We start from the raw sequence: 25,900 nt of genomic DNA, 5'->3' as shown, positions 1-25,900 counted from the left end.
GGGAAATAGATGCACCGACAAGACGTGCGTCACTTTCTAACGCACACAAATACTAACACTTGTATATATGTGTATATAATTTAAAATATTAAAAAGGCAATAGCAGGTTTCATAGTGTGTTTTGGGGGGTTCATAAATTTAAAAAAAAAATCACACTGTATGAGTCAAATTGCCTTCAGTGGCCTGGACGGTGTGTGAAAGGCTTCTGGTTGAAGAGTGCAGGCCTGCATAAACACTGCTTCACTGTCACAACTAATGTTTTGCCCTTGTTATATAAGTTAAGGCACAGGTAACTGGGTTACTCATGCACCATTTTAATGTTGTTCTCTTGCAAACTAGTTATAGAAGCCAGTACACATCGTTATCTATTGGTTATGGGTTTGACTGTGAACTTGAGCATGTCACGTTAAATAAATGCCAACAATATAACCATAAATGTGTCAAATGTCAAGTCTGCGCCCTCAGATCGAGGCGCATTTGTTGAAACACGCCTGAAGGTGGAATGATCTGTGGAAACTAGTCAAGCCTACCCTAACCAAAAGACTCACTTCTTGAGATGCCTCCTGCGTTCGTGGAGACCAAAACATCCACATGTGGCAAAGAGGGGCGGCCAGCGTCGCATCATCCGGGCTCCAGGTGTTTAGAACATGGAAATGAGTTTCTGTACAGCCTCGCTTCGACAAACAGGTGAGCGCGTGGATCAGATCGATAAATCCCACGCCATCTGCCGAGCCTGCGCAGACGGCTGTGGATGAGACATCCTCGTCGTGTCTTGTGCTTGTATCCGAGATCAGGACGTTCCCGGGTCAGTGCTGTGATCTCCGTGGGACTGACAGAGGAGCGAGACGCTTTTCATCAGCCACGTCCAAAAGCGCGCATCATCAGTCCGCGGTCCTGAAGCTGCGACGCGTCCCCTGACAGACACTTCAGTGCTCTCGTCTCGCCTCCTCTCTTTTTTTCTCAATACTTCCTCCTCCTTTTGCTGACGTCACGTCAGCAAGTTGCCGATAACCAATCGCAAACTCTCCCCCTGTGCGTGTGTGTGTTTTTGGAGAACTCACGAAGACATCACGTCGCCGTTGCGCTCTTTTAACTGTGGAAGTGGAAACTGAACCAGCAAAACAAAACTTAAAAAAGAAGAAAAAGAACCAGAGAGCACGTTGTTGCTGGCTAAAGTAAAAAAAAAAAAAAGAGTAGTTACAATGTTTTGTTATTATTATTACATAAGTTTAGTTTTCTTATCTGTTCAGCTTGTTATAGCCATATTGCTCCTGGGTGGTGTCGGTATTGTTAGTAATCTATTATTGTTATTTTTTTAAAGATGTGTTAGTAAAACAGAAAATCATCTGTGACACGTTTGAAGCCGGTGTTGGCAAATGCTTTTCTTTTTTCTTTTCCCGATATATTATCAACTGCTCCCCACTAATTAAAACCATCATACAGATCTAGTCAGTTTCTGACTCTAGCGCCACCCAGCGGTAGCAAAATCAACTACAACGCTGTGGCAGACAAGCACGTCCATCTATATGTGGTCTCTTACTCTCTTACTTATGTTTACTTACTTTTCCACTGCTTTTCAAAGGTGGGAAAAGGAAACACGTATAAAATACAAAAATGTAACACAAACTCATTCGGACCAACTCACATTTTCAGCTGAATATTTTTATTTATTTACTTATTTTTATGAGAAGAGGACACACCTGAAAAAATCCCCCCAGCTTTTCCTCAGATACACACCTTTTTGCTAATGGCGTCCTGAAACAAGGCTATTTATTTATTTTATTTTATTTTTTTTTCATATATAATATATTTATTTTCAAGCCACCCCACTTGCCCCTTCTCTATCATGCCTGTTTTTGAAATTAGAATGAGTAAGAATCTGATGTTTGATTAAATATTTGACTTTTAATTATTAATAATTAGATGTAGATCAGATTTCACATCATATTTTACATTGGGCTCTTTTCCACTGATTGATTACTTGTTCCTTTTGGACTTGCGAAAGTCAGCAACACAACACAAACACATACATGCTAATGTGGTTTTTTTTCTTGCTCTCTCTCAGAAGTCAATGACTTTACGAAGAACCAAAGTTTCTGAGCCCAGAGGGGAAAACAGTCCACAGAGATGAGACTTGAAAAAGTACAAAGATGTTCAGTCCACATTTCAGATTTGAGGTTATACTGCCTTCTAGTGTCCATCCAAACTCTCATGTCCCAGATAGTCTCCATTATCTTTCATGTGTTCCTCTGTATCTAACAGAAGAGAGAAAAAGATTATGTGTTCATTAAAAAGTGTAGAGAAAGAGAGAAATGGGAGAATATTGTGAATGACAATATTTAACCACTGCCCTAAAGTGTGGTACCTTTTCTCTTACAGGTGGCATTTGGCAGCTGAAGACACAGATCTTCAGACTTTTGTATTTAAGAGTAATTTTTCACTGTGAACAGATGTGCACTTTTAGGCTGTGTATAATAATAATAATAATGCAGTGTAATGCATCTTTGAAAACCATGAAGCAAAGTTTTACCTGGAATCTGGCTTCTTTGTCCTCAGCAAATTATGCTAATTAAAACACAAAATGATTTTCTTCTCTTATCAACATCAGCTTTGCTAAGATTCATCCATTAATTTAACATTCAGAACATGCAAACGCCACTCCAAAATGATTGTTTTACAAGTCTTTACAGCTACACATATTCAATGTAATTTAGTTTAATTACTAAAAATTCATTTTAAAAAGCCCCATCAGTGTGCTTTATACTGCAAGGTCGAGATTTACAAGATTAGAGATAAATCTCAAACAATTAGACAATCCAGTATCTGCGAGCAGCCAATGGATTTTAAATTCATTTCTGGATTCAACACAGAAGTGAAGCTGATATACAACAAATATGTTGCGGGAGTGTTTAGAACAAATGGGATCAGTGACATTCAAGCCTAGAAGTTAAAAATACACAAACAAGTTTTTCAGCTTTACTAGTGATGGGACGTTTCTAATTTTAGGTATACTGCACAGATGAAAGAATGTAGTTCTACTTTTTTGTTTAAAGGACATGCTCTGGTCAAAAATGACTAAGATTCTTCATAATGCTACTGGGGAGCGGATACAGCATCTAAGTAAGACATGTTTCTGAGATTTCTAGGTCAAAATACAAAAACCTCAGCGTTTATCAGAATTTAGAAGTAAAAAATCACACATCACTGTATTTCCTAAGGGAAGCATCTATAATGTAAAAAGCATGAGTCCCAGAACACAACTCTGTGGGACTCCATGACTTGTGCTGCAAACATTTTTTTTAATCGTTCTTTAATAATAGTTCCTGTCTCTATAGTAATTGATGTAGTCAGTGTTATCAAATATTTCACCTGTCAGAGGCTATAGGAGGATCAGTAATAACCTTCAGTAGTGCTGTTTCTGTGTTGTGATGGACTCTAAATCCTGACTGAAACTTAAAATGCACCAAGACTTGAATTCAGTACAAAAGAAAATAAGAAACATGAGGATAGAAGGCAAAAACCTTTTAATATAAAATATTCAAGAAAGTCAAAAGACTACATCATCAGAGAAAGACAGAATCTCGTTTTGTAGGGATGAAATGAGCCATATTGTTAGACCACATACCTACCATCTGTATGACATGAAAAACTTAGTGGAAAGTGCTTTGTATCAAAATCAGTGGGTGTTCATTATTTAAAGTACAAAATTCACATAAAAAAGCTAAAAGACTGACAAAGCAACAAAATCTTTCAGCGACCACAGAGCAAAAATACATGCGAATTACATGTTACATTTACTTTCAGACAGGATTCTTTCGCACATCTATTAATGCATTGTTTGAGGTCAGTGGTCCAATGTTGAGGCTGGAGCGACGGGACTCTCGGCGAGATTTAACCACAGGCAGGGATGTTGGCCAAGACCCCACAGCAGTTTGACCTACACGTTTAACAGGGCCGTCACTAGCCACCTGAAGCCACAGCTCCTCCATGATGGCAGGTTCCTCCGTTGGGAGAGAAGAGCGCCTCCACGTGGACGGGAGAGGGGTGTTCACCAGCTCCCGCATTTCCTCCCTAGACTTGGAAGGTCTGTCCAGCTGCCCTGCCCCACTGCCTCCTGAGCTGTCTTCGGGGCAACGGGGAAGCTTTTCCATGCTGCCAGCGTTCGCAGGTTTACCATCAGATGGCACGACTGAAAGACAGTATGTTATAAGGATATTTACTAATGCAGGAATACATTATTTTTAACGGTAAAAATCACTAAATTTGATGGGAAAACTCCAAAAGTTACAAAGCAGAAGGAAAATTTGAACTGAAGGCATCTTGTTCCTAGTCCTGCAGAATGACATCGCAATCACACACTAAAAATAAACACTTTTGTACCTTTAGGATGCTCTTTCGGCTGCGTGGATGACCCACAGAGTTCCCTCAGTTTGCTGTTTAGTTCCAGATTAGCCGCTTTGTAATGGTTCAGTTCCCTGCTGAGGTTGAGGATCCATCCCTCATACTGCCGCTGCCGCCCTAACAGACCCTCGTCCATTTGTTCTGTTGGGATTATAAAACGTACACAGTATATTAACGGAAACACCATCTGCCACTTTAACGTATACTCTACCTTTGAGCCTTAAATATGTTCAGTGTGTGAGACTACTTAGTCTGTAGTATAGCGTGACTGGTTTATGTTAGTCTCACCTCGACACTGCTGCAGTAAGAGCTGCACACTCCTCTCATGTTCCTTCTGCTGCTGTGTAAGCCGGCGATCTGTGTCGAGTTGTGTGCGATCGAGAGCATTTTCCAGCCACTGCACCAGCCTCTGCTGCTCATCTAGTTGCATTTCCAGCTCAGCTAGGGCAAGTTGCAGCTTACGCTCTTCTTCACGCAGAGATACCACCTGCAGGAAATGTGCACACAAACACTCATAAGCCTACAACTGGTGAGTCCAGACGCAGTCCAGAGTCACATGTGCAAGGTGCACCTGCTCAAATGGTTGTTAACATAAATATATCTAAACATGGCAGCAACTCCAAGCATTGTGCATGTAGACATGGCCAAGACAACTTGCAGAAGTTCAAACTGAGCATCAGAAAAAAGGTGGGGGGAAAAAAAATGGTGATTTAAGTGACCTTGAATATGGCATGGCTGTTGGTGGCAGCTGAGCTGGACTGAATGTTGCTGCTGATCTACACAACCAATTTTAGAGTTTACAGAAAATGGTCAGAAAAAGAATATATCCAGGGAGCGACAGTTCTCTGGATGAAAACACCTTGTGGATGTTGGTAAATGACCAGAGTTTCTCTTAAAAAACTCAACACAAAGACACATTTCAGCTTTGTAACTGCTGTTTTGTTGAAAGGGAAGTAGAATGCATCACTGGGCGTTTCTGTCAAGGCAGGTATGGGCACATTAAATGTGAAGGAGAGGGCATACTAAGGAAGAGCCACAAACTAATCAGACTGAGGTGCTTACATGGGCACAGTTCTCTCTCTTTTTATCATCTTAAGGTTTATTCTACCCCCTAAAAATGAATAAAATTTGTGAGGGTCTGTTTATTCAGAACATTTTTTATTCTGTTTCACATACCTTGTCGAAGTACTTGCACAGCAGAGCTCTGGTCTCAGAGGCAGACAGGTAACTAAGCTTGGCCATGAGATTCATCTCCCACTGGGAGAGCATACTGGCAGAAGCCCGAAGCTGTCTCTGTCTTTGAGTGATGGCTTCATTCTTATACTCAATCGCTGCATCCAGAGCCTCAATTGCCTCGTCCAGCTGGAAAAGCGTTCGCTCCTCCTGGTAACATCAGAGTGAACAGATGTCCTTAATGAAGATTTGAATTAATTCATTTTCAGTTTGAAACTAGTGCTTTCCAGATTCTTGATAATTAGGCTGTTATTGTGACTGTATTCAGTACATGTATTCTGTACAGCAAAATATTAATCTAAAGAGTGCTGATAATTAAAATCAGATAAAAGAGCTTGAACCTCAGAGTAATATCTGACCTCTGGTGAGAGCAGGCTACCCTGCCGCAGTTTATCGTCCAGCTCAACTCGCTGTTTAAGCAGTGAATCTTTTTCTTGACGTAGGTTGGAGATCTCTTGCCGGATCTGTTGGGAGTCTTGAGCACTACTACTGCGAAGGAGACCATTCCTCTCACTCAACTCTTCCTCGAGTAATTCAATGCGCCCGGTGAGTGTCATTAGATCTTTACTTAGGGCCTGGAGGTAAGATGAATAAAACAGGACTCAGCATCTGCAAGTCCTCTGTGCTAATAAGCTGAATTGTTTGTGTTAATACCTGACTGGAACGGAGCCTCTTGGTTTCCAATCCGCTGCGTTCCTGTAGCAATGCTTCTTTCTTGGCCAGGATTTCCTCTCTTTTCGTCAGCTCTCCCTCCAGATCTTCCAATCCTCTCCTCTGTTCTAGTATCCGTTCCATCTCCTCATCCAGCCAGCGCTTTTGATCCTCAATTTTCTGCTCACAGGCGAGTTGAGACACAAAAGGACACATAAAAGCACAATAACAGACAGTAGTAGTATTTCTAGGTGCTTTACGTGTATACACTACTACTGCATCTCAGCTCTTGCTGCACCTGTTGCTCTTCTAATGAGATGACAGAGCCGTTGCTGCCACTGCGTCTCTGCCTCTGGAAAGCTGCAATCGCTTCGGTCTTTATCTTCAGGATCTTCTGCTGCTGCTCATTCTTTATTTCAAGTTCCTGGTATGGTGTAAATAACATGAAAGTCACATTTTCACACATCGCACTGCAAGAACAGGAAGAACTGCAAGAACTGCATTTGGCTCCAATTTCCAGTTATGCTAATTTGCTCATCATTGACCCCCAAAAGACAGATTCTATACTCATTCTAAGGCTGATGAGTAAAAAGTATTTAAATGGAGGTGACAGAGGACAGGCATTTGTCCTGTAGGAGAGTTAGACCCTAAGATGAGACGTTTTAGACTCTAAAGCCTTTCTCGCAAGGGCAACCACCAGTCCACGCCACCCTACCACCACTGTGGGATGTCTGCGAGTGTAGCCTGGGGGTAAAGTGAGCCCCATTTGCTCTCTCTTGGCTCGAGCTGCACTAAACACTGAGTGAGTTTAAGCTGCAAAGGAAAGAGGTGCTTGATTTATAACTCAAGAAACAAACGAGAGCTTTTTAGTGAAAATGAATTCAAGAGCCGTTTAATCTAGATTTTTTTTTTTGTTTCGTGTTTGTTGGAAAAAAAAAATCATAACTGACATAAAATTGGATTAATTACCCAGCCTTAACTGAAACTACAGTGCCATCTGTCGCACAGACGAATATTTTTCAATTAAACTTTGCTTAGTTACAAACAAACAAAGCCACTAAGTGGTACCTTGACTCTGTGAGTTCTCTGCTGCATTTCGTTCTCCAGACGACGCTTCTGCTGACTTTCCTGACGCAGCCGCTTTTGCAGCTGCTCCTGCTGCTGTCTCATAGACTGGACGCTTCTCTCCAGCTCTAACACACGGCGCTCACTCTGGGCAGGAAGGTTGGCGAGACGGGCAGTATCCCTCTGACGCTGACTTAGTACCTAATGTTTAACCAGAAATATTTTCACTTTTCAAAGTTTACAGGTCATGTTTAAAAATCAGGAAATGAAATCATTAAGAACACAGTTTTAAAAAGCAGCATCTCACTGACACAAAACAACAACATCACTCTGAACTTGGCGTCACATGAACACAAACCTGAACTTTGCTCTGAGCAGCAGCTATCTTCCTGCGACATTCCTGTGCTCTGGTCTTGTCTGTGATGCTGATCTCTCTCTCTTGCCTCTCTAGGTCCTGCAGCTGCCGCTGGGCCTCCTGCAGCTCCTGCCGAGCCTGCACAGCTTCCCCCTCCAGAGCTGTGATCTTATGGCTGTACTGCTTGTTCAGAGCCTGAGCATCCTTACCTTAAAAGGCAAACAACTGATTCAGAAAAAACACACAAGAGAATATTTTTTATGAAAAGGATAAAGCCAAAATTTTAATTGCTACCTGTTTTGACAAGTTCCTTAATGAGTTCTTCTTTCATGCGAATGGTGACAGAGAACTCCCTGATCTTCTGCTGTGCCTGAAGAAGTCCCCACTCTGAAACACCTTCAAAGCTTTTTAGACTTTCCCCACTGCTGGAGTTGGCTACAGAGAAATTTGAAAGTGAACGCACAAGGTTGATAGGGTGGTGGTACAATTAGGAAGGGGACACAGCTTTGACTCAACTCAAGCACGAGTGGAGTGTAATATAGAAACAGAAAAGAGGCAACAGAAGCATAACAATCAGTTTTAGAAGTCTGCGGTAACCACTGGTTGAACATGTAACCACAATAAAGTACAGAATTAATCTTTCCACGTGATGTTAGTGTCCCTGCAATTTACTTAATTCATTTCTCTGTGCATGCCGCACAGAGAAATGGATACGCAGTCTGCAAAAAACACAGAAGAATAAGCAAAAGGACTTAAAACTGGATCATAACTGATCGTGTTTGTAACAGAGAGTTTCTGACTGTATGACACTGCATGACTTAAACTTGATTTCTGATTTGAGAATAAATGTTCCACTAGTGAAGGCAAATATAGTACAAAAAAGAAATCCTGACAATACTTTCAACATCCCACTCAATGCTCCATTAAATTATTTCTGAGCATCTGGTAATCTTGGTAGTGAGCAAGTTGTTAGACTTACATGCTTTTCTGGCTAAACAGGGGTGCTGGTCTGGCTCCAGCCCTTTGCCAGCAGCTGGTAATCCCCCTGACTGCATGTCCCACTTGGTCCAGGTCAGATTCACCTGCCTGACAGAATAACGCACAAGTCACAAATACCATGAGCACAGGCGTAATGCAATGACACTTTGAATGGTTGATTGACATGATTGCCCAGCAAAAAAAATTGAAACTCAATTTAGATTCAGAAGAAACAACATACCTTGACCTCTCTTGTCCAGAATGACTGCCCTCTTTTTCCCTGTAATGCGTTTCCGCTCCACCTGGGATCTCCTGCTCCTCATACAGTTTCCCATCCTGATCAGTGCAAGGCCCATTACCAATGTATCCCACTGGACTGACCTGCAATCACACAAAACACACAGATGTAGAGGTATGAAAACTATAAAACAAAAGAATAAATTGTACTCTTATTGCATTTTAATATGGATTTTCTACTTCTTTTTTTTAATGGCTGGTTACCTGTCTGTGGGTGCCTCCATTCTGGCTGTGCTGCATGGAGCCCATGGGGGCAGTGTGCGGCCGCAGCCTCATGTTAAGACCCAGGCCCATCAGTCCTGCAGTAGAGAGCTGACACTGTAGATCTGCTATCAGGTCCTGCTGCTCCTGCAGCTTATCACTCTGAGACAATAAAATCAGTATCACATCACTAAGATCAGATATGATCTGAAACATCAGTGTATTAAGTGTTAACACTGCTCGGGTGCGGGTCAGTAGGATTAACTTTGTGATGACAATTAAAAAAATCAAAAGTGTGAGTCACTGCTCCAACAGAAAAACAATATAGGAGATAAACTTTGTCTAACCTGCTGCTTGTACTGCTCCATAGCATCTTCCAGAGCTGCTAGAAAGTCTGTGTTCTCCCTCTCTAACCGCTGGATCTGTGACTGAAGGTGTGCAATAGTATCTTCTTTCTCTCCATCTTTATCACTGTCATGGTCATGGCTCCACCTCTCCTCCACAGCGGTGTCCTAGGGAGTAATTCATAGTTAGTAATATGTGTCCTATGTTTTTGTTCAAAACGTTACTCTTTAAAAATAATTACTAGTGATTTAGTAATTATTTTAGAGTGAAAGGGACAGACCTGGTTTCTTACAGAAGGCCTGCCCCTCCTCAGGCCAGCACTGTCCTCAGTGGAGCTGTTCTCAATACCGCTGTCTGGACCGGAAGCCGTGGTCAGCCCACTTCTCTCTTCCTCCACAGAACAAAGCCACTCCTTCACTCTCGGACTTTGTTCAGCAGTCAGAGCCCCTTCACTCTGCAGCTCCCGCAGCAACCTGTGATCCACCAGCAGCACAGACATTCAAATGTTTGTATAGCCATTGATTTCACTTATCTCTTCTACATTTTTGTATCAGAGAAACATCAAAAATTATGATTTAGAATAAAATACGCTGATGACTGGGTTTTAAATAGTTTTAACCAAGTTACCTTATGTGAAAACCACACTAAAGTCCCAAATTTTAACTTTTAATTTATTCTGTCATGCAAAAAACAGTTTGCATGACAAATTTCTACAAATTTTACTTCCATTCTCAGAATTATTATTGTTTAGTTAAAACGCAAATGGAAAAATGCTTATTTTCAACACATTTATAAATAACAAAAAACGGTTTTAACCATCAAAATCCATACAGCATTATCACCACAGGCTAAAGACAACAGTCGCCAGCACTAGGTTGCAGTACCTAGGAGTGTGAGACCGTTTTTTCTTATCATGGTTGAGTTTTGCTAGATGACAATACGGGCAAAATAGTGCATAAGATACTGTTTACGCCTCAGAAACTGTTCAAACATGCATTTTCTGACACAGTTTTGAGAAATACCTGCAGAAAGTGAATGTAAGACAAACACTGGAAATACTAAAAAGTTCAGTTGTTCCTGATTCTGCTTTGCTTGTTTTTTTTTTTGTTGGTAGCTGAGATTCTCAGTCTGCATCTTTGGCTGGCTATTCCCATCCAGCGTCACATATTAAGACTTTGGCTAACTGGACACTTTCACTGTCTTCCAATATTTAAAAAAAATAAATAAATTATGTAATTATAAAATAAACCAAACAGTGTTCTGTTTGCACTGGCTTTTTAAATTGTATGATATATACATATATCAAACTTTTCTCTCTCTAAAGATGTAGATGAGGATTAATTCACAAACAGCTGTCAACCAATGTGTACGTTTTTCTGGTAGGTTAAACTGAGTGTCCAAATCTTACAGCACAGGTTAAATAATGCAGACTAAATCAAACCCATCGATAAATGCTCTTTAACCTGTAAGCAGTGTCTGTGCAGGTCCTATAGTGAGCGCTCTGGACTTGCAGTCTGCTTATTTCTCCCTCTCCAAGTCGAGGTCTCCTATTGGGTTCGGCGTGAGAGATTATGCGGGTCTCTGAACGCTGGCGGTTTTCGAGGGCTCTGCGAAGCGCCTTGATTTGCTGCTCGAGCCCTTCCACGCGATCTGGCTCACGCTTGCAGTTGACTGTAGCACGGTTCTGAATGTTCCTTGCCCTTGTGGCATAGTTTAGTGTGTTCAGACTCTCATCAAAATCAGAAGAAGATGGACTGATGCAAGCAATCATCAGCGTTTTTGAATTTCCCCCTAAAGAATCTTTTAGTATCCTAGTTGAAAGAAGGGAAATAAAATGATCAGGTATTAATGTTTAGTCAAATTGATATGCTTAAATCCAGATCAACTTATTATAACTTACCTTGTAATTTTAGAATCTCTGTATGGTATGTGAGAGCCTTTCCTCTTGGGGTCCCCCAGTGCCCCGATAACATTTCCCAGAGCTAAAAGACCGCTGTTAATCTGGATACTCTCCTTTAGTCTCTCTCCAGTGTTTCCTGTCCTTAAAATGCGCTCTGATCCTGCCAGGTCAACAAAGTGAAACTTGGAAGACAACATTTGTGGTCCAGAACTTCCAGCAGTCCCATAAAGGCGAGAGCTTCCTCGTCGTTGGTCCATGTACACAGTAAAAATGGTGTGAGACCTGCTGGAGTTAGGATTCATTTGGGTTGCACCAGTGTGCCTGGCTGTGTTTCCAGACTCCAGTAAACTTAGCACTTCATCAAGACCCTCCACTTCACACTCCTTTACGCCGCACAAAACTACAAAGTCAAAATGCAATTAAATACATCAACAAATACTTTTTAAATGAAGACATTTCTGCATTGACTACTCAAAAACATGCTTAGAAACATTTAAGACTCTTTATTCCTCACCAATATTGCCCTTATCCTCCCGGATGTGGATGTCCTTGCTGGCAGTCTCAACTTCCAGCAAGTCCTTAAAATCCTCTTTGTAGATCTCCAGATAGGAGACTCGAACAGAGAAGTCTGTGAGGTCATTTTCATCGAGCAGCTTGAAGATATCTGCAACGGCCCTGGGGATGATGCCCTGCTCCTCATCACTAAAGGAACCTAAAATTACAGTTAATTTTTAAAAAATGGAAGATCTGATTCTGTTCAGCTAATTTTTTCAATCCAATAAAAAAAAAATTGCAAACAAAAAGCATAGCTTGTATTTTTAAAGTGTGTGCCATGCATGCTTTGTTGAAACCAAACATTTTACTAATATTTTGAAGTAAAAAAAAAATCTAAAAGACAAAAAAGAAAAACTTACAAATATTAGCTTCCCCAATGGTGTAAGTCTTGCCTGATCCTGTCTGTCCATAGGCAAACACTGTAGCATTGAAACCTTGAAAGAAGGCATCTATGAGCGGCTGAACAGACGCAGAATAAATCTCCTCCTGACTGCAAGTTTCCTCAAATACGAAGTCGCAAAGAAAGTGTCGGTCATGACCCAGAGTAACCCTACACAGCTCAGGATCCACAGTGATACAGCTCTCATGGCAGTGCAGAAGCTCTTTAGGCAGCAGGGGACGTACTCGGACAGCCACCTGCACTGCAGAATACTCCCCTCTGCCCTGGCCAGCAGGCAGTTTGGGAGACATTTCTTCTCTCCTCTCTGTTCCGCTGTTATGTATTGATCATCTTTGGACGCTTAAAGAAAACAAAAATCATTTATTGACAAATATTTGATGAACATCTCATGTCACATTTATGAATATGGTACAAGGTAATAAATGAGGATGCGATTGATGGCATGATAAGATGGGAAAAAATAAGTGCACCCATGGCTGAGTAGCTTGTAGAACCACTTTTAGCAGCAATAACTTAACGTAATCGTTTTCTGTATGACTTTATCAGTCTCTAACCTTATTGTGAAGGAATTGTGGCCCACTTTTCCTCACAACATTGCTACAGTTTGCTGAGGTTTGCCAGCTTTCATTCATGCACAGCTCTTAAAGTTGTCCACAGCATTTAATCTGTTTAATGTCTGGACTTTAACTGGGCCACTGCAGCACCTTGATTCTTTTATTTTCTGTTGTAGATTTGCTGCTGTGCTTGGGATCACTGTCCTGTTGCATGAATGAGTTTGGGCCAAGTTTGATCTGTCAGACAGATAATCTCACATGTGAATCAAGAATAAGATACAACTTTGCAAACCTACGCGGTGTTGCCATGTGCTGTAGTTCTTGTTTTGTTTTCTTAGTTTTTTTGCATTTTCTCTGAGCATTGCATGATCTGACCTTGGTGTGCATTTGCTGCGATGTCCACTTCTGGAAAGATTAAGGCCTTTTGTTAAGACACACTTGAATGGTCCAGACCAGCAAACTACCAAAACTTCTGCACAAACACCAGGATAAAGGCACATGCTGATGCCCAATTAATCAAAGTCACCTGATTAGCAGTACCTGGCTGCTACTAACCATCTACTACACAACACCTATCCCAGATGTAGTCCTGTAAAAGGTTTTTCACAATACTGTACTTACTGCTGAAGAACATTGAAAAGATATTTGTTCTATAAAAAGATCAAATAAAATAATGTTATTACAGTTATTTAAAAAACAAAACAAAAATGAAAGGAGATCCATGCACAACAAAGTTCTTATAAGGTAAACTCTATAAAAAGTGACAACACCACTGTACTGTATGTGGTAATGTCGACTCACCTAGAGCTAGAATATATAACTGCAAACCCACTTCTCTTTCAGTTTAGCCAACGTTACCCTTCAGTCAAAGGTCTTTTGGTCAACCCTGCCTCTTCTTGGCTATGTGTCAAATAACACTGTGCAAGATACTGAACCCCGGGTTGCCCCTGATGCATCAACTGGAATGTGAGTCTGTGTGTATGGGTGAAATTAGATAAAAGCACTGTATGAATGTGTGTTAATGTGTGTTATAGTTTGATACTTGTAACAGCAAGTACTCTGAGTTCTCAAAACTGAGTAGAAGTGGGACTATATAAGTATCACAGAATTTACCATTTTAGACAAAGGCATACAGCTTCTGAGTTGATCATTAAGAAATGCTGACCTGGGTGCAAACATGAAATAAACAAAAACAAACATCTGCAGGAAAAGCTGCTGTGTGAATGTTTATGATTATCATTCATATTCTATTCATGTAAATGTACACTCCCTGAAACTACAGTAAGGAAACAAACAACAACATTTCAGATGAAATAACTCACAATCTTTTTTAGATGCATGCAGTATAAAATAAGCTTTGATTTCGAGGCTTTTTAACACAGCATATCGCTCCCAAAGTTATAGTGTTACTAAAAATATATACCTGTACCAAGATCTTATTCAAAATACACGTTTACAATTTCACATTAAACCCCTTCAAGGATGCTTTATTATTACTTGGATTAGTCTGAGCCTATTTACTTCCCCTATTTACTGGTTAATCACAGCTCTGCACTAACGACACAGTAGTTATATGACACAGTTAAAGTCTTCAACAGTTTAAAATAGCGGGTGTCGCGTTGTGAATCATCTTTTCTTATTTTTTTGGTTAAGTACTGTTACGTTACTGCGTTTTAACCCAATGGTAGCGTTTCATCAGCGACTTCATTAGTTCATTTATCGCTTTTTCACGCAGACAAACCAGCTTTGTATCGAGTAAAGGAAAAAAAGTTATAGTTCACATCCAGAAGTAATCACAGCGCTGCTAACTTGTGTTTCCCAAGTTAGCAGGGTAACGCTAGCTCGCTGTTGTACAGGGTTACAAAAAACAAAAGAAGAAGAAAACACAAAAAATGTACTACCTCTATTAATGAGAATAAATGTCGGCTTTATCTTAGGACTGTTTCATTTTCACACTGCTTCCTGAAGTTCAGAAGTTCGTGAGGCTGCTTGTTGTCCAGATTCACTTCAGCTAAGCTAAAGTTAGCTGACAGTCTAAACAACAACATCAAAAACTTGAGGATGAGGGTGAATAAAAGCTGATAACGCGCGAACCAACTCGGCCCGTTAGAAATGCGTAACGTTAAATGGCGCACATCGACAGTTTTCGTAAGCACTAAACATTTTTTTACGACTTACTTTAATGCAGCAGGAGTTGTACCACGGATTCAGAGTAACTCTGGAGACCTTTTTGGGGGAAGAATGGAAGCTGAGGGGCAGTCCACGGGCAGCCCAGGGGAGGAGCACGAAACAGTGGCCTGGGTTTGATCTGCAGCAGCAAAGCATCTTGGCTGAGAGGCGACAACATCTCAGCAGGTCACAGCACACGTGATTTAGCACAAAAGGCACTTTAATCATTACGGTTTTGTTTTGTTTTGGATCCTGGATTGTAAAATAATTTATGGGAGCTGAGAGAAATTTCTGTTATCTGCACGAAAACCACATGTGTAAATGCAACTAGTCAAATCATGAAAGCTATTTTTTAAATTCACTTTATAGAGCCAAATCAAAACAGCAGGCGCTTTATATTGCAAAGTGAAGACCCTACAGTAATACAGAGAGAGCCCCCAACAATCACATTGAACCCTCTGAGCAAGTACTTGGCGATGGTAGGACTCACCTTTGACAGGAAAAATCTTTGTGCAGGCTCAGGTAAGAGAGAAAGACAGGGCAAAACATACTATAGAAGAGAGCTTGAGATTAATAATAACTAGGGATTGAAAGCAGAGTGATGTGTAATAATCACATAGTGAGTAAATGAGAAGCACTCAGTGGAAAGCGCCCAACAGCCTAGACCTAGTGTAGCTAAGGGCGGACTCAGGGTCACCTGGTGCAGCCCTAACTATGCTTTATCAAAAATGAAAGTTTTACAGTGATATTTATTCCATGGTTCATTCTCACCACATGAGAAGCCTTGTTTGGACCATAACTGACATTAAAGCTGTACTTTTCTGTTTTCCCCTGTCTCATTTTTGCTGAAAGGATAATCTTAGGTTGTGTCTTCAGTAAATATAACTTACATTATGTTTGAGAAAATTAAAGATTGAGGCCAGAGAACTGTTTAGTGGAAGAAAACTAAAGTAAACAGCTTATGGGCTATAATAAAATGAATGAATGGACACTGAAAACTATAAATTCCCAAACAACAAACAAAAAAACAAAAGATCAAACTCAACTGCTGATGTGTGCTGGCGATCATCCACCAATCACATTATTTGAGCAGGTCAGTTCAGATGTAACAAGACTTGAAATGTAGGCTATACATGATATGATGTTGAATGAAATGTTGGGCTATATTTAAAGTTCTTCAAAAATTCCCTACTTTCCACGGCTCCCATATTATATTTAAATATAACAGGCTTATTTACAATGCCCTTTCGCAAGACAGTCTAATGGTAGCTATAGCTCTTACTCTCACTGAAAAACTGGGTTTAAATGCCCACAAGAAAATGTGCTACAAAACTATTACTATTCTCTGATTTTGTTGAAACATTGTGCATTATAATTTTCCTAATGTTTTATTTGCTATTATGTTTGTATTCTCTCTATACAGGCCCTTCTTTAAAAAGAGCTCCAAATCTCAAAGAGGCTAGTTGGTTAAATGATGTATCTAAAAACAATAGTGATGCTAATAATCATAGCTATAATAGCCATGATTACAAATGGTGATGAAAAGCCACAAGCACAGTAAATAAATAAATGTGTGTCTGGATCCTATTGCACATGAAGTTTGGCCTTTCTCTCTCTCTCTCTTGCAATCTGATAAATCTTAGTAAATTCCAAACCGATAACCAATAACTGTTTAAACAGATATGGTTTATGGCCACTTTTAAAAACAGTTGAGGGTGCAGTATGTCTAATTTGTGAACAGAGGGCAGTGTTGCATCATATTTTGAAAAGGTACATTTTCTTTGCAAAGTCTCACAGTGTAGGTTTAACAATAAACTTGCTTTTTGAAAGAGAATAGTAATAGTATTCCTAACAGTAATCCTACTACTTGTAATTGATGTTACCATTTCTTCCTGACCACAACACTGTTATGGGACTTGTATGTGCAGTGGCAAGGGTGAGGTAGGAAGCAGGTGTTTTGTATGGGGTGTCAAAAAATTGAAAGAATGAAGACCAACAGCGCACCTCAGGAAATATTAAACAAACATTGTATTATTTTTGGTAAGACAGTATCCTTCATATTTATGTTCTTACATCACTCTCCCCTTTTACCCATCTCCATCTCAGCACTTTCACTCACGTGCATCAGCGTTTGGACCTCACCAAAGACGCCTCGCAATTACATGGCTCTCCATCTTACTGAAAGGAAAAACTAAACAAAAACAAATTAACTCTAAAGAAAGACATGGCTACTCAGTTAAAAGATGAAACACTTGTGTGGCTAATACATTAAAATACACAAGCTAAAATTTATTTAAAAAGGCCTAAACAGGAAAGAGCAGGGGAAACATATTTTTAAAAAAAATGGAGAAAAATGATTGGTAACTGAGGACCACACTGCTATAGACTAGAGATGCTAATAATGATGTGATCCTCACTGCTGCCAGGCACTGGGAAGCCAAACACAGGAAATAAAAATTTGGTCCAAAAACACCAGGATCAGACAATGATATAAAGAAAGTCACTAATGTGCTCATTCTGGTACCATCCTTAACCGGAATAAGGCCAAAAAGGCAAGAACAGGCTGAATAATGAGTGCATAGGACAATGTAAGCATTAGAGGAGTGAGGGTTCAAAAACACTACTCAGGTGAGGAACATTTTTCACTAAGAGTTCTCTACTACACATGCACAATCTGGAGATTCAGCAGACACCATCACTCTCTCCTTTTTCCATTAAAAGCAACATGAGACCAAGATACACGCAGTCAAAAGTAAGTACCACTGAAAACCCAAGTGGCTGTCAAAGTGAGGATGCTTGTTTCTGATAATAATGCCCCAACAACCAGACTGAGATCAGAATACTCACTGCAGTCTCACTTTGCAAGCACTCATTAGGGGGACTGTTTTGTTTTTTTTATCTGCACAGAGGTGTGACTCATCCACACTGGAAAAAGCTGTAGAGAAGGGCAGTGGAGCCAGAGGAAAAGGGATGGAATGACAAGAAAGTGGATGTAATGTGATAAGGTTAAGGAGCGGCGGAAAACAGGACGGTGAGGTGAAGAGAATGGGCAAAACATCAGATTTCAGGCCAGGTGCTCTCACAGACCAACTTTGTTGTGTATCAACCTAGACAGACAATGGAGAGGTAAAATGCAGAGGATCGGGGGCTTTATTACTGAATCATTACCTCTTGTGGATCCCTGGGGGACAGACAAAAGCCGCCCTCCAGCCTACAGTCTTTTATTAAGACTGTAGAGGGGAGAACTGAAGAACAGAGGGAGGTCTTTTTTGTGGTGGTAATAAACACTACTGTTTTTAATTCACTCTGCAGCTAAGTCAGTGACTGACTGGCTGGTGTGAATTGTCTTCTGTTCAGTCATCTCTATTCATCTGTCATTCTCTGTCTGCCTCCCTCTCTATCTCTGGGCATCTTTTTCTTCACTCAACACTCAATCTTGTTTTAGAATTCTGTGTCTAAAGTATCTCTGCTCCCTCATGGAGCCATTGCTGTGTCTCAGCCAGAGTACGGAGCCCTCTCTGCAACTAAAGACTTCCTGTTTCCCTCCAGTGTAACTACATCCTGGCACACTATCCACTATGTGATTCCTTATTTCTCAGAAAGCTGTGTAACATCAAGGAGAAGATAGATGGCTGGTGCAGCACAGTGGCGACACATTTCATCACGCTCCTTGGAAACTCCTCAGATATAAACCCCCCCTAAATGAAAGGAAAAAGATTGCACAGACTTTACTTTTAGGGCGCATGACACAGCTCTTTTCTGTGTGTACTTGTTTTGCAAATGCAAAAGTTAAAGTTATTCGTGCACTGTAGGAACACAGAGGCTCTTTTCAGCAAGCCTTCCTTGGCTGTCAGGCGAACAGCGTTGCTCTGTGCTGCAGGAACTGAAGTGTTAAACAACCTCTGATCGCATATGTCCCTACTCACAGTCTATCGGGCAGTTCTTAAAACACATTTCAGAAGGAATAGAGTGTAGAAAAGCCTTAAAGAATTAGTAAGGAAAAGACTGAACTGTTAATGTTTTATATGATGTTTAATGGGTGTACTGGAGGCAACACAGGTATTATAGTTTTATCACAGAAAGAGTACCAAAACTAGAATCAATAAAACATAATTATAAACCAAAACATCCGTAGGCATAATGATTACGTGCATATAAATTTTAAGGCACTATTACAAAAATAATGCTTTATTTCAGGACGGGCTGTCATTCTTTAGTCTTTCCAGCTTATTGCAAGTATCCTCAAGTCAAGTGCTGTTACTCTTTGCTACATGTACCAATTTTCTACATGCATTTCTATTTTTTTTTTGCACAATAAATAGATTTCTCTTAGAATTCATACTGGGAAACAAACATAGTGACTTTGGTGATGTATTTCCCCAGCTGCACTCGCCTCTCCAGCTCACTCATCTCCACCTCTGCCTCCAGAGTGGCAGGGCCCTGCACAGGGCTCACCAGCATCAGCTCGCCCGTGACGCGGTCTGAGCGCTGCACTGTGAAGTGGCGGCGAACTGGCCTTCCGCCTAGCAGGGAGAAACGGAGGGTGTCACCTATCGGGCGCAGTGCTGACACTCTGAACATGACGCGGGGAGCTGACAGGTTGGAAACAACAGCCAAGTAATGGTAGGAGAAGGAGTTTGGGGCCTGAGAGCACGCCTTGTTGTCCACAGGGCAGGGGTTACGTTCACAGCGCCTGGAAAATAATGAGAGTGATTTTAAAGAATTAGTTGTTACTATGCATCTCACACAAAAATAAAGATAATGCTCACGTAGGTGACGTTTTGACATATGTAGCATTAGGAATTTTGGGGCAGTCCACACGAGCACACTGGAAACCACCATATGTATTAATGCATATCTGGTCCTTCGTGCAGTTGTTTTGCCTTGTAGCACACTCATCAATATCTGCCACAAAAGAGAAACACAAAATCCCCACATTTAGTTGGGACATCATTTAGACTGCAGTTCTTTGATTTGCCATTACTGAAAAGAAAAAGAGTCAAAATGAATAAAATTTTATTAAGTGTACTTGTAGACTCTACATTTTTGTGTTACATTCCACATTGTTCAGAATCTGCCTTTTGGAGCAATGCTTTGAGTACAAATTTAGCTAAAGAAAAAATCAAAACAAAAGTGATAGCAAAATATAAAGCAGGAAGAAGGACTGCTCACCTTTGCAACTGCGTCCGTCACGGGTCACGTTGTATCCTGCAGGACAGGAACAGCGATAGCCTCCAGGGGTGTTAACACAAGCGTGTAAACACAACCTCCCAGCCTGTCCGTTATGAAACAGCTCACATTCATCAATATCTAAAATGCATAACACACAGACATGGCTAACAACCCGTATGGAAACATCATAATATGAAAAATGTATAGTCTGCGTTATACTAAAGCTGTTAGGTGTACCAGTGCAGGTGTAGCTGTCTCTGCCAGAGATGGTGTATCCTGGCTCACAGGTGCAGTGGGTGGTCCCCTGCACTATAGTGCACTGTGATGGACGAACATGAGGCCCGGTGGTGGCAGCTGGTAAAGTGGATGCAGCAGCAGCTGTGGATGGGGAGGTGGCGGCAGACGTGTTTGTCATGGTGACAAAGACTGAATAAGGAAGAGAAGACAGGTAAGCAATGCTGGTGTGTTGTAGAAAAAGTTTTCATAACCTGTTTTCATATTTTCTTTGCAATAGCTTTGTATCTGCCCCAGGGATACAAGTTATTTATTTAGTCAGCTGACAATATATGTCAGACACTGATGTTGGTGTGCCGATGGTGATATGAGACAGTGTCAGTCACGCCTGCCCGTGTCAAATGGAATCCAAGAGGAGAGTCACTGGGTTGTATCGGTGGCAACAACATAAAGCCCTCACAGATACGAGTTTGATAGGTAATATTTAATAAGCTCTGTTCTTCTACAAGAACAAGACAGCAGCATGAGCTTAGTGAAGATATCTGAGTTTTAATATATTTGGATTTGTTTATTTTGCCAATAAGGAATAAAAAGAAGAAAATGTTTGTGTAGAAATTCTGGTGAAATGTAATTTAGATTATTATTATTATTATCATTATTATTATTATTTTTAGGGCAGCACGGTGGTTAGCACTGTTGCTGCACAGCAAGAAGGTCCTGAGTTCAATTCCACCATCTGGTCTTTCTGTGTGGAGTTTGCATGTTCTCCCTGTGTTTGCATGGGTTCTCCCCGGGTACTCTGGCTTCCTCCCACAGTCCAAAAACATGCAGTTTGTGGGGATAGGTTAACTGATTAATCCAAATTACCCATAGGTGTGAATGTGAGTGCGAATGGTTGTCTGTCTCTGTGTGTTAGCCCTGCGACAGATTGGTGACCTGTCCAGGGTGTACCCCGCCTCTCGCCCTATGACAGCTGGGATAGGCTCCAGCGCGACCCTGAAACGGATAAGTGGATGGATGGATTATTATTATTAACTGTAAAGTTTGTTTTGTTTTGTCTTTTACAAAAACACTGCAGTTACCCACACTATGTTAAATGGGGGTTGTGGGTGGGGAGGAATATGTTGTACATGTTTAAATAGTGGGAGGTATAGTGGTTAGCTGGGTTCAAATCTGCTCTTCAAATCTAGGCTTCCTGTGTGGTGTCCGCATGTTCCCCCTGTGCCTGTGTTCTTTCCCAATACTCTGGCTTTCTTCAAAAACATGTCCAACAACATGGTTGTTTGGTTTATTAGTGATTCTGAATATAAGCCTTAGTGGTTGACTGTGTCTGTGTGTTGGCCCTGTGATGGACTGGCAACCTGTCTAGATGGCATACATGGCCTCTCACCCAGTGACAGCTGGGATGGAGTCTAACTCCTCACCCCCATCCCTTGATGTATAAATGGTATAGTGGTTAGTGCTGTGGCCTCACAGCAGAAACGCTCTGGCTTTAAACCTGTTTGTCAGCCAGACTTTTCTGAGTGGAGTTTGCATGTTCTCGCTGTGCTTCATCCCACAGTCCAAACACATGTGTTTTAAGTAAGCGTCTAAATTGAACCTGCATGTTCACAGCTGTCTCTCGCTCTCTCTTAGCCCTGGAAATCTGTCCACTCTCTTGGGTAAAGTTGGTGGATGTTTTAATGTAACGATTGGATGACTATCAAAAACATTACCAGACTTTCAAATCTCTCAGTAAACTATCAAACCATCTTTAACTGTAGAAATATTTAGATAGTGTGAAAAAGGAGATGAATTTAGTAAAACTGTTGGTGTCTACTGAATTTTAGTGCCTACACAAGCAAATGCCCAATGCAGTCTCTTTCAAATGGTAAAGTATCACTACATTTCATTCATGTGTGTGGTCTGAGTATGCAATGTATTTTACTTACATGTTGGCACAGGGCTTTGACAGGTAACTCCAGCCCAGCCTTTGGCACAGACACAGGAAAACTGGTTCACCTCATCAACACACGTCCCACCATTCAGACAGGGGGAGGATGCACACTCATTGATGTCTGAGGGGAAAAAGATATTAAGGTTATGTTTGAACTCTGTCCAGAGATACACATTTGTATGCAACTCAATAGCTTTGATGCTTGAACATCACGGAACATTACATAATGACATATGCATGTGTGTGGAGACATATGAGAAAATACGGGAGCAAATGAGTTAACAGGAGGGGCAGCCAAAGTGTAGGGGATGCCACATCCTGATCAAACAGCCTTTGAGTTGTTATCTCAAAGTCAGCAAGCTGTCAAAGGACAAGGAGGCTGGAATATCGCATGTCACAGCATTCAAAAAGCTCTCTGGACAATGACCAAAGTACATAAAGAAATATGATCATGGGTCACATGTGAAATGTATCATCGTATAGAAAAATGTTGTCGGCATGTTTGATGCCCAGCAAGCAGAATGGTGCAAATAAAAGGGGGCAAGGAGAAGAGAGGTTACACAGAGGATGTTGACAAGATTGTAAAAGTGATCAGTGGGTTAGATAGCATGATGAGTGATGGTCAGAGTAATGAAGTGGAGAAACACTGGTGGGAGGAGGATTAGGAGGACGCAATGGAGAAAATGACCATCACAGCAAGGCCAGGCAGCAGAAGGCTCCTCTCTCACCTCGGCAGGTTGGTTGCTGGCCGCTCCAGGTCAGGCTTTCCTGACAAACCCTGCTCTCTGATCCCACGAGTTCATAACCAGGGTCACACAGGAAGTGAACCTCATGGCCAATGCTGTGCGATTTGCCAAGTTTCCTCCCATTAATGAGGGACTCCAGTTTGGGGCAGGTACCTAGAAATTATAAGAACATAACAGCAGAAATATTCTGATATCTAAGAATTTGAATAAAGTCTTTCTAAGATATTTACTTACTGTTGATGGCTTTTGTGTTCTGCCTTGCAGCACTGCTCAGCAGTAAATTTATTTTCTTCTTTAGGTTGCGCAGACTCTGCATGTAGGAGGCTTCATGGGCTGACAGAAGCTTCTGGACCTGCTTCAAGGATCCTTGAATTTCTTGCCTGCTCGGACAGTCCTAGAATAATACAGAGCTACTGAATAAATTCATAAATGTTGGATATTTTAAGTCAATACTGATCTTCTAATTCACAAAGAGGATCAGAAAAACTGTTGCAACCATCTAAAAAAAAACATGTGAGAAGGTTAGGCACGCTATATAATATTAAATTGAAAATGACAGTTTCTTATTAAAAAAAACAAAAAAACACCATCCTTGCTAAATATCTGAAAATGGAAAAGCAATCTATTTGACTCAGCACAGGTAAAATTTGTTGAGAGATGAAAGCACCACAAGCCAGTGATGCTGTTTCTATTAGCAGTTTATTTATCTTCCTGTTCATTCAAGGACACGAATTCATTCAAAAGTCTTCAAAAAAGGATTTGCTTTTCTTTTTTGTGTCAAATGAAAAAAAAAAAAATTCAAACTTCTAGTGCATTTCTGTAATGTTAAGTCATATAAATTGCACCGGCACATATTTCTGTGTGAATGCTGTCGCAATGAGGGAAAAAAATCTCTTTATCTAAATGAATAGACAAATGAATCTGCTCTACCTACTGCACTATTTTACCCAGTGCACTGCAGAGGCTGAGGTGCTCATATGAAGGAGTAAATCTTGTGGGGATCAGAGAATGTTTTGTCACTATATTTGCCAGCAGGAACCTCCCCCCCAGCTAGCTCCATACTGTAACTCAGTCATGCTGACAAGAAAGGCTCTGTGTGTAACACTTTCTTATGTGGTTCCAGGTGTGATGTTCTGCTTAGGTTCGAAGTTTTAACTACACGAGTCATTATAGAAATGGAGGTAAAAGCTTTCATTAGAGGGTAATTACTTGCTGATTTTTGACTCACCCAGTCATCTCCGTCCAGCGCCTTGCTTTCATTTAACAGGGTGTGAGCTCAAGTGAGTTGTACACACCTATTTTCAACCCATAACCGTTCCCTCATTACTCTCGTTGATTCAACAGCATCAGGCCCCACCAGACCTCTGCTCTCTCACATGTTTTCAGACAACCAATTAGTGTTTTCATCCAGCAGCAGTTATGTAAGAAGAGTCAATATTTGTTGAAAACGCTTTTCTTATTTAGACTGAACTGAGGTTTGGAATGACTTCAGTCATTTTTGGGGCTGATGGCTGGTGTTTATCGGGTAGTTGTCAAAGGCCTCTTTCTGCCTGTGCTGGGAGATATTTCACATGGTGTTCATGTTAACTGGGTGATGTTACCACAGTCTGTAGGAGGCATGTGGTGCTGAAGCACAAAATTGCAGCACAGTTCTATTTAATAGATTTAGAGCCTAAATAACAATATGCTCTCACGCACATATACAAGAGTCTACAGCATCACACTCACATTATTATGCACTTCTACAAACACATAATTGGCTGGCCATTTTTCAGTAGAAAACAAACAAACAAACACATACAGACACAGACATGCATGGTAGAAGCTGAAGAGAGCCATTCACAGCCAGATGCAGCGTTTTGGAAATGTTTCGCTGGTTTGCAGTGAAGCACAGCATATAGTGAGTGAATTCAGCCACCGGAGCCTCTGGGATGTTGCTCTTGAGGCTTGCGTGCAAAGTAAGGGTGACTCAAGGTTGCTCTGTGAAACATTTTTTGTGATGCCAAGAAGTACATTCACATTAAGATCTGCTCTGGACTTCAGAAGAAGTTATGCATGCAATTCTCTTTAAGCCATACATAATTCATGAAGCACATTTTAACCAATTCCTTTTGACATAAGAACATTAAGTGGAATGACGTGATATAAGTTCAGGTACTCTGCTGTGACTAATTTATTCAGTCAATAGTTAACAATTTTAGTTACATACTTGCTTACCTGCCCCAAAGTAGGATGAAGCAAACAGAAACACAGTAAGGTGATGGCAGTCACAGGTGACGCAAACATGTTTCCACTAAAACCAGTCCAGTGTGCACTCACTAATCGCTTCTCAAATGTGTTAGAACTTGCGTGCAGTGTGAACTTTGTGCCGCCAGCTCCCAGAGTGTGTAGGAACTTCAGGTGAGAGAAGGACCACAGTTGGCAGTGGGAAAGCTGCCGCAGCTAAAGGTTGTGGAATGTTGTTTACTCTTCAGTAGCCAATCAGCAAAGGAGAAAAATGTGACCACATTATGATCCTTTTTTACTTAATTTGGAGTGCACTTCCTCTCTGTTTAAAGCAGCTTGGTCTTGGAGAAAAGGTACAGTGATGCTGTAACTTCTGCTGGAATTAAATTACTTTCCTGTTCTGTAATTAGACTGATTAATTAGATTGAGATAAAGACTGGTTTCAGCTTTCGAGCATAATGTCCATACCTGCCATGGCTATT

The 25,900-nt window shown here is 40.9% G+C and overlaps 2 protein-coding genes across 2 annotated transcripts; both read right to left on the bottom strand.

Annotated features, from left to right (window-relative positions):
- Positions 1–3,559: 3,559 nt before the first annotated feature.
- kif7 (kinesin family member 7) lies at positions 3,560–15,201 on the bottom strand. The gene is made up of 20 exons (XM_006780031.3): positions 15,114–15,201; positions 12,341–12,720; positions 11,941–12,138; positions 11,427–11,826; positions 10,990–11,337; positions 9,807–9,999; positions 9,529–9,693; positions 9,185–9,343; positions 8,925–9,064; positions 8,685–8,791; positions 8,000–8,140; positions 7,709–7,914; positions 7,354–7,551; positions 6,584–6,709; positions 6,289–6,465; positions 5,994–6,209; positions 5,578–5,784; positions 4,690–4,888; positions 4,381–4,542; positions 3,560–4,189 (listed from the first exon to the last, which is right to left on the bottom strand). Exons 2-20 carry the CDS (start codon positions 12,669–12,671, stop codon positions 3,801–3,803), a joined length of 4,062 nt encoding a protein of 1,353 aa, XP_006780094.2. The 5' UTR covers positions 12,672–12,720; positions 15,114–15,201; the 3' UTR covers positions 3,560–3,800.
- Positions 15,202–19,204: 4,003 nt separating this feature from the next.
- On the bottom strand, positions 19,205–25,563 carry LOC102798466 (fibulin-7). Its single transcript, XM_006780030.3, has 8 exons — positions 25,410–25,563; positions 23,427–23,586; positions 23,175–23,345; positions 22,442–22,567; positions 20,514–20,702; positions 20,277–20,414; positions 19,874–20,009; positions 19,205–19,797 (listed from the first exon to the last, which is right to left on the bottom strand). The coding sequence occupies exons 1-8, from the start codon at positions 25,476–25,478 to the stop codon at positions 19,434–19,436; spliced, it is 1,353 nt and encodes a 450-aa protein (XP_006780093.1). The 5' UTR covers positions 25,479–25,563; the 3' UTR covers positions 19,205–19,433.
- Between the last annotated feature and the right edge of the window lie 337 nt (positions 25,564–25,900).

Source organism: Neolamprologus brichardi, chromosome 1 (assembly GCF_056152115.1).
Source record: "Neolamprologus brichardi isolate AB-2024 chromosome 1, ASM5615211v1, whole genome shotgun sequence".
In the NCBI taxonomy this organism is placed as follows: domain Eukaryota; kingdom Metazoa; phylum Chordata; class Actinopteri; order Cichliformes; family Cichlidae; genus Neolamprologus; species Neolamprologus brichardi.
Note: the sequence above shows the minus strand (reverse complement) of the source record. Positions and strands in the feature narration are given on the sequence as shown.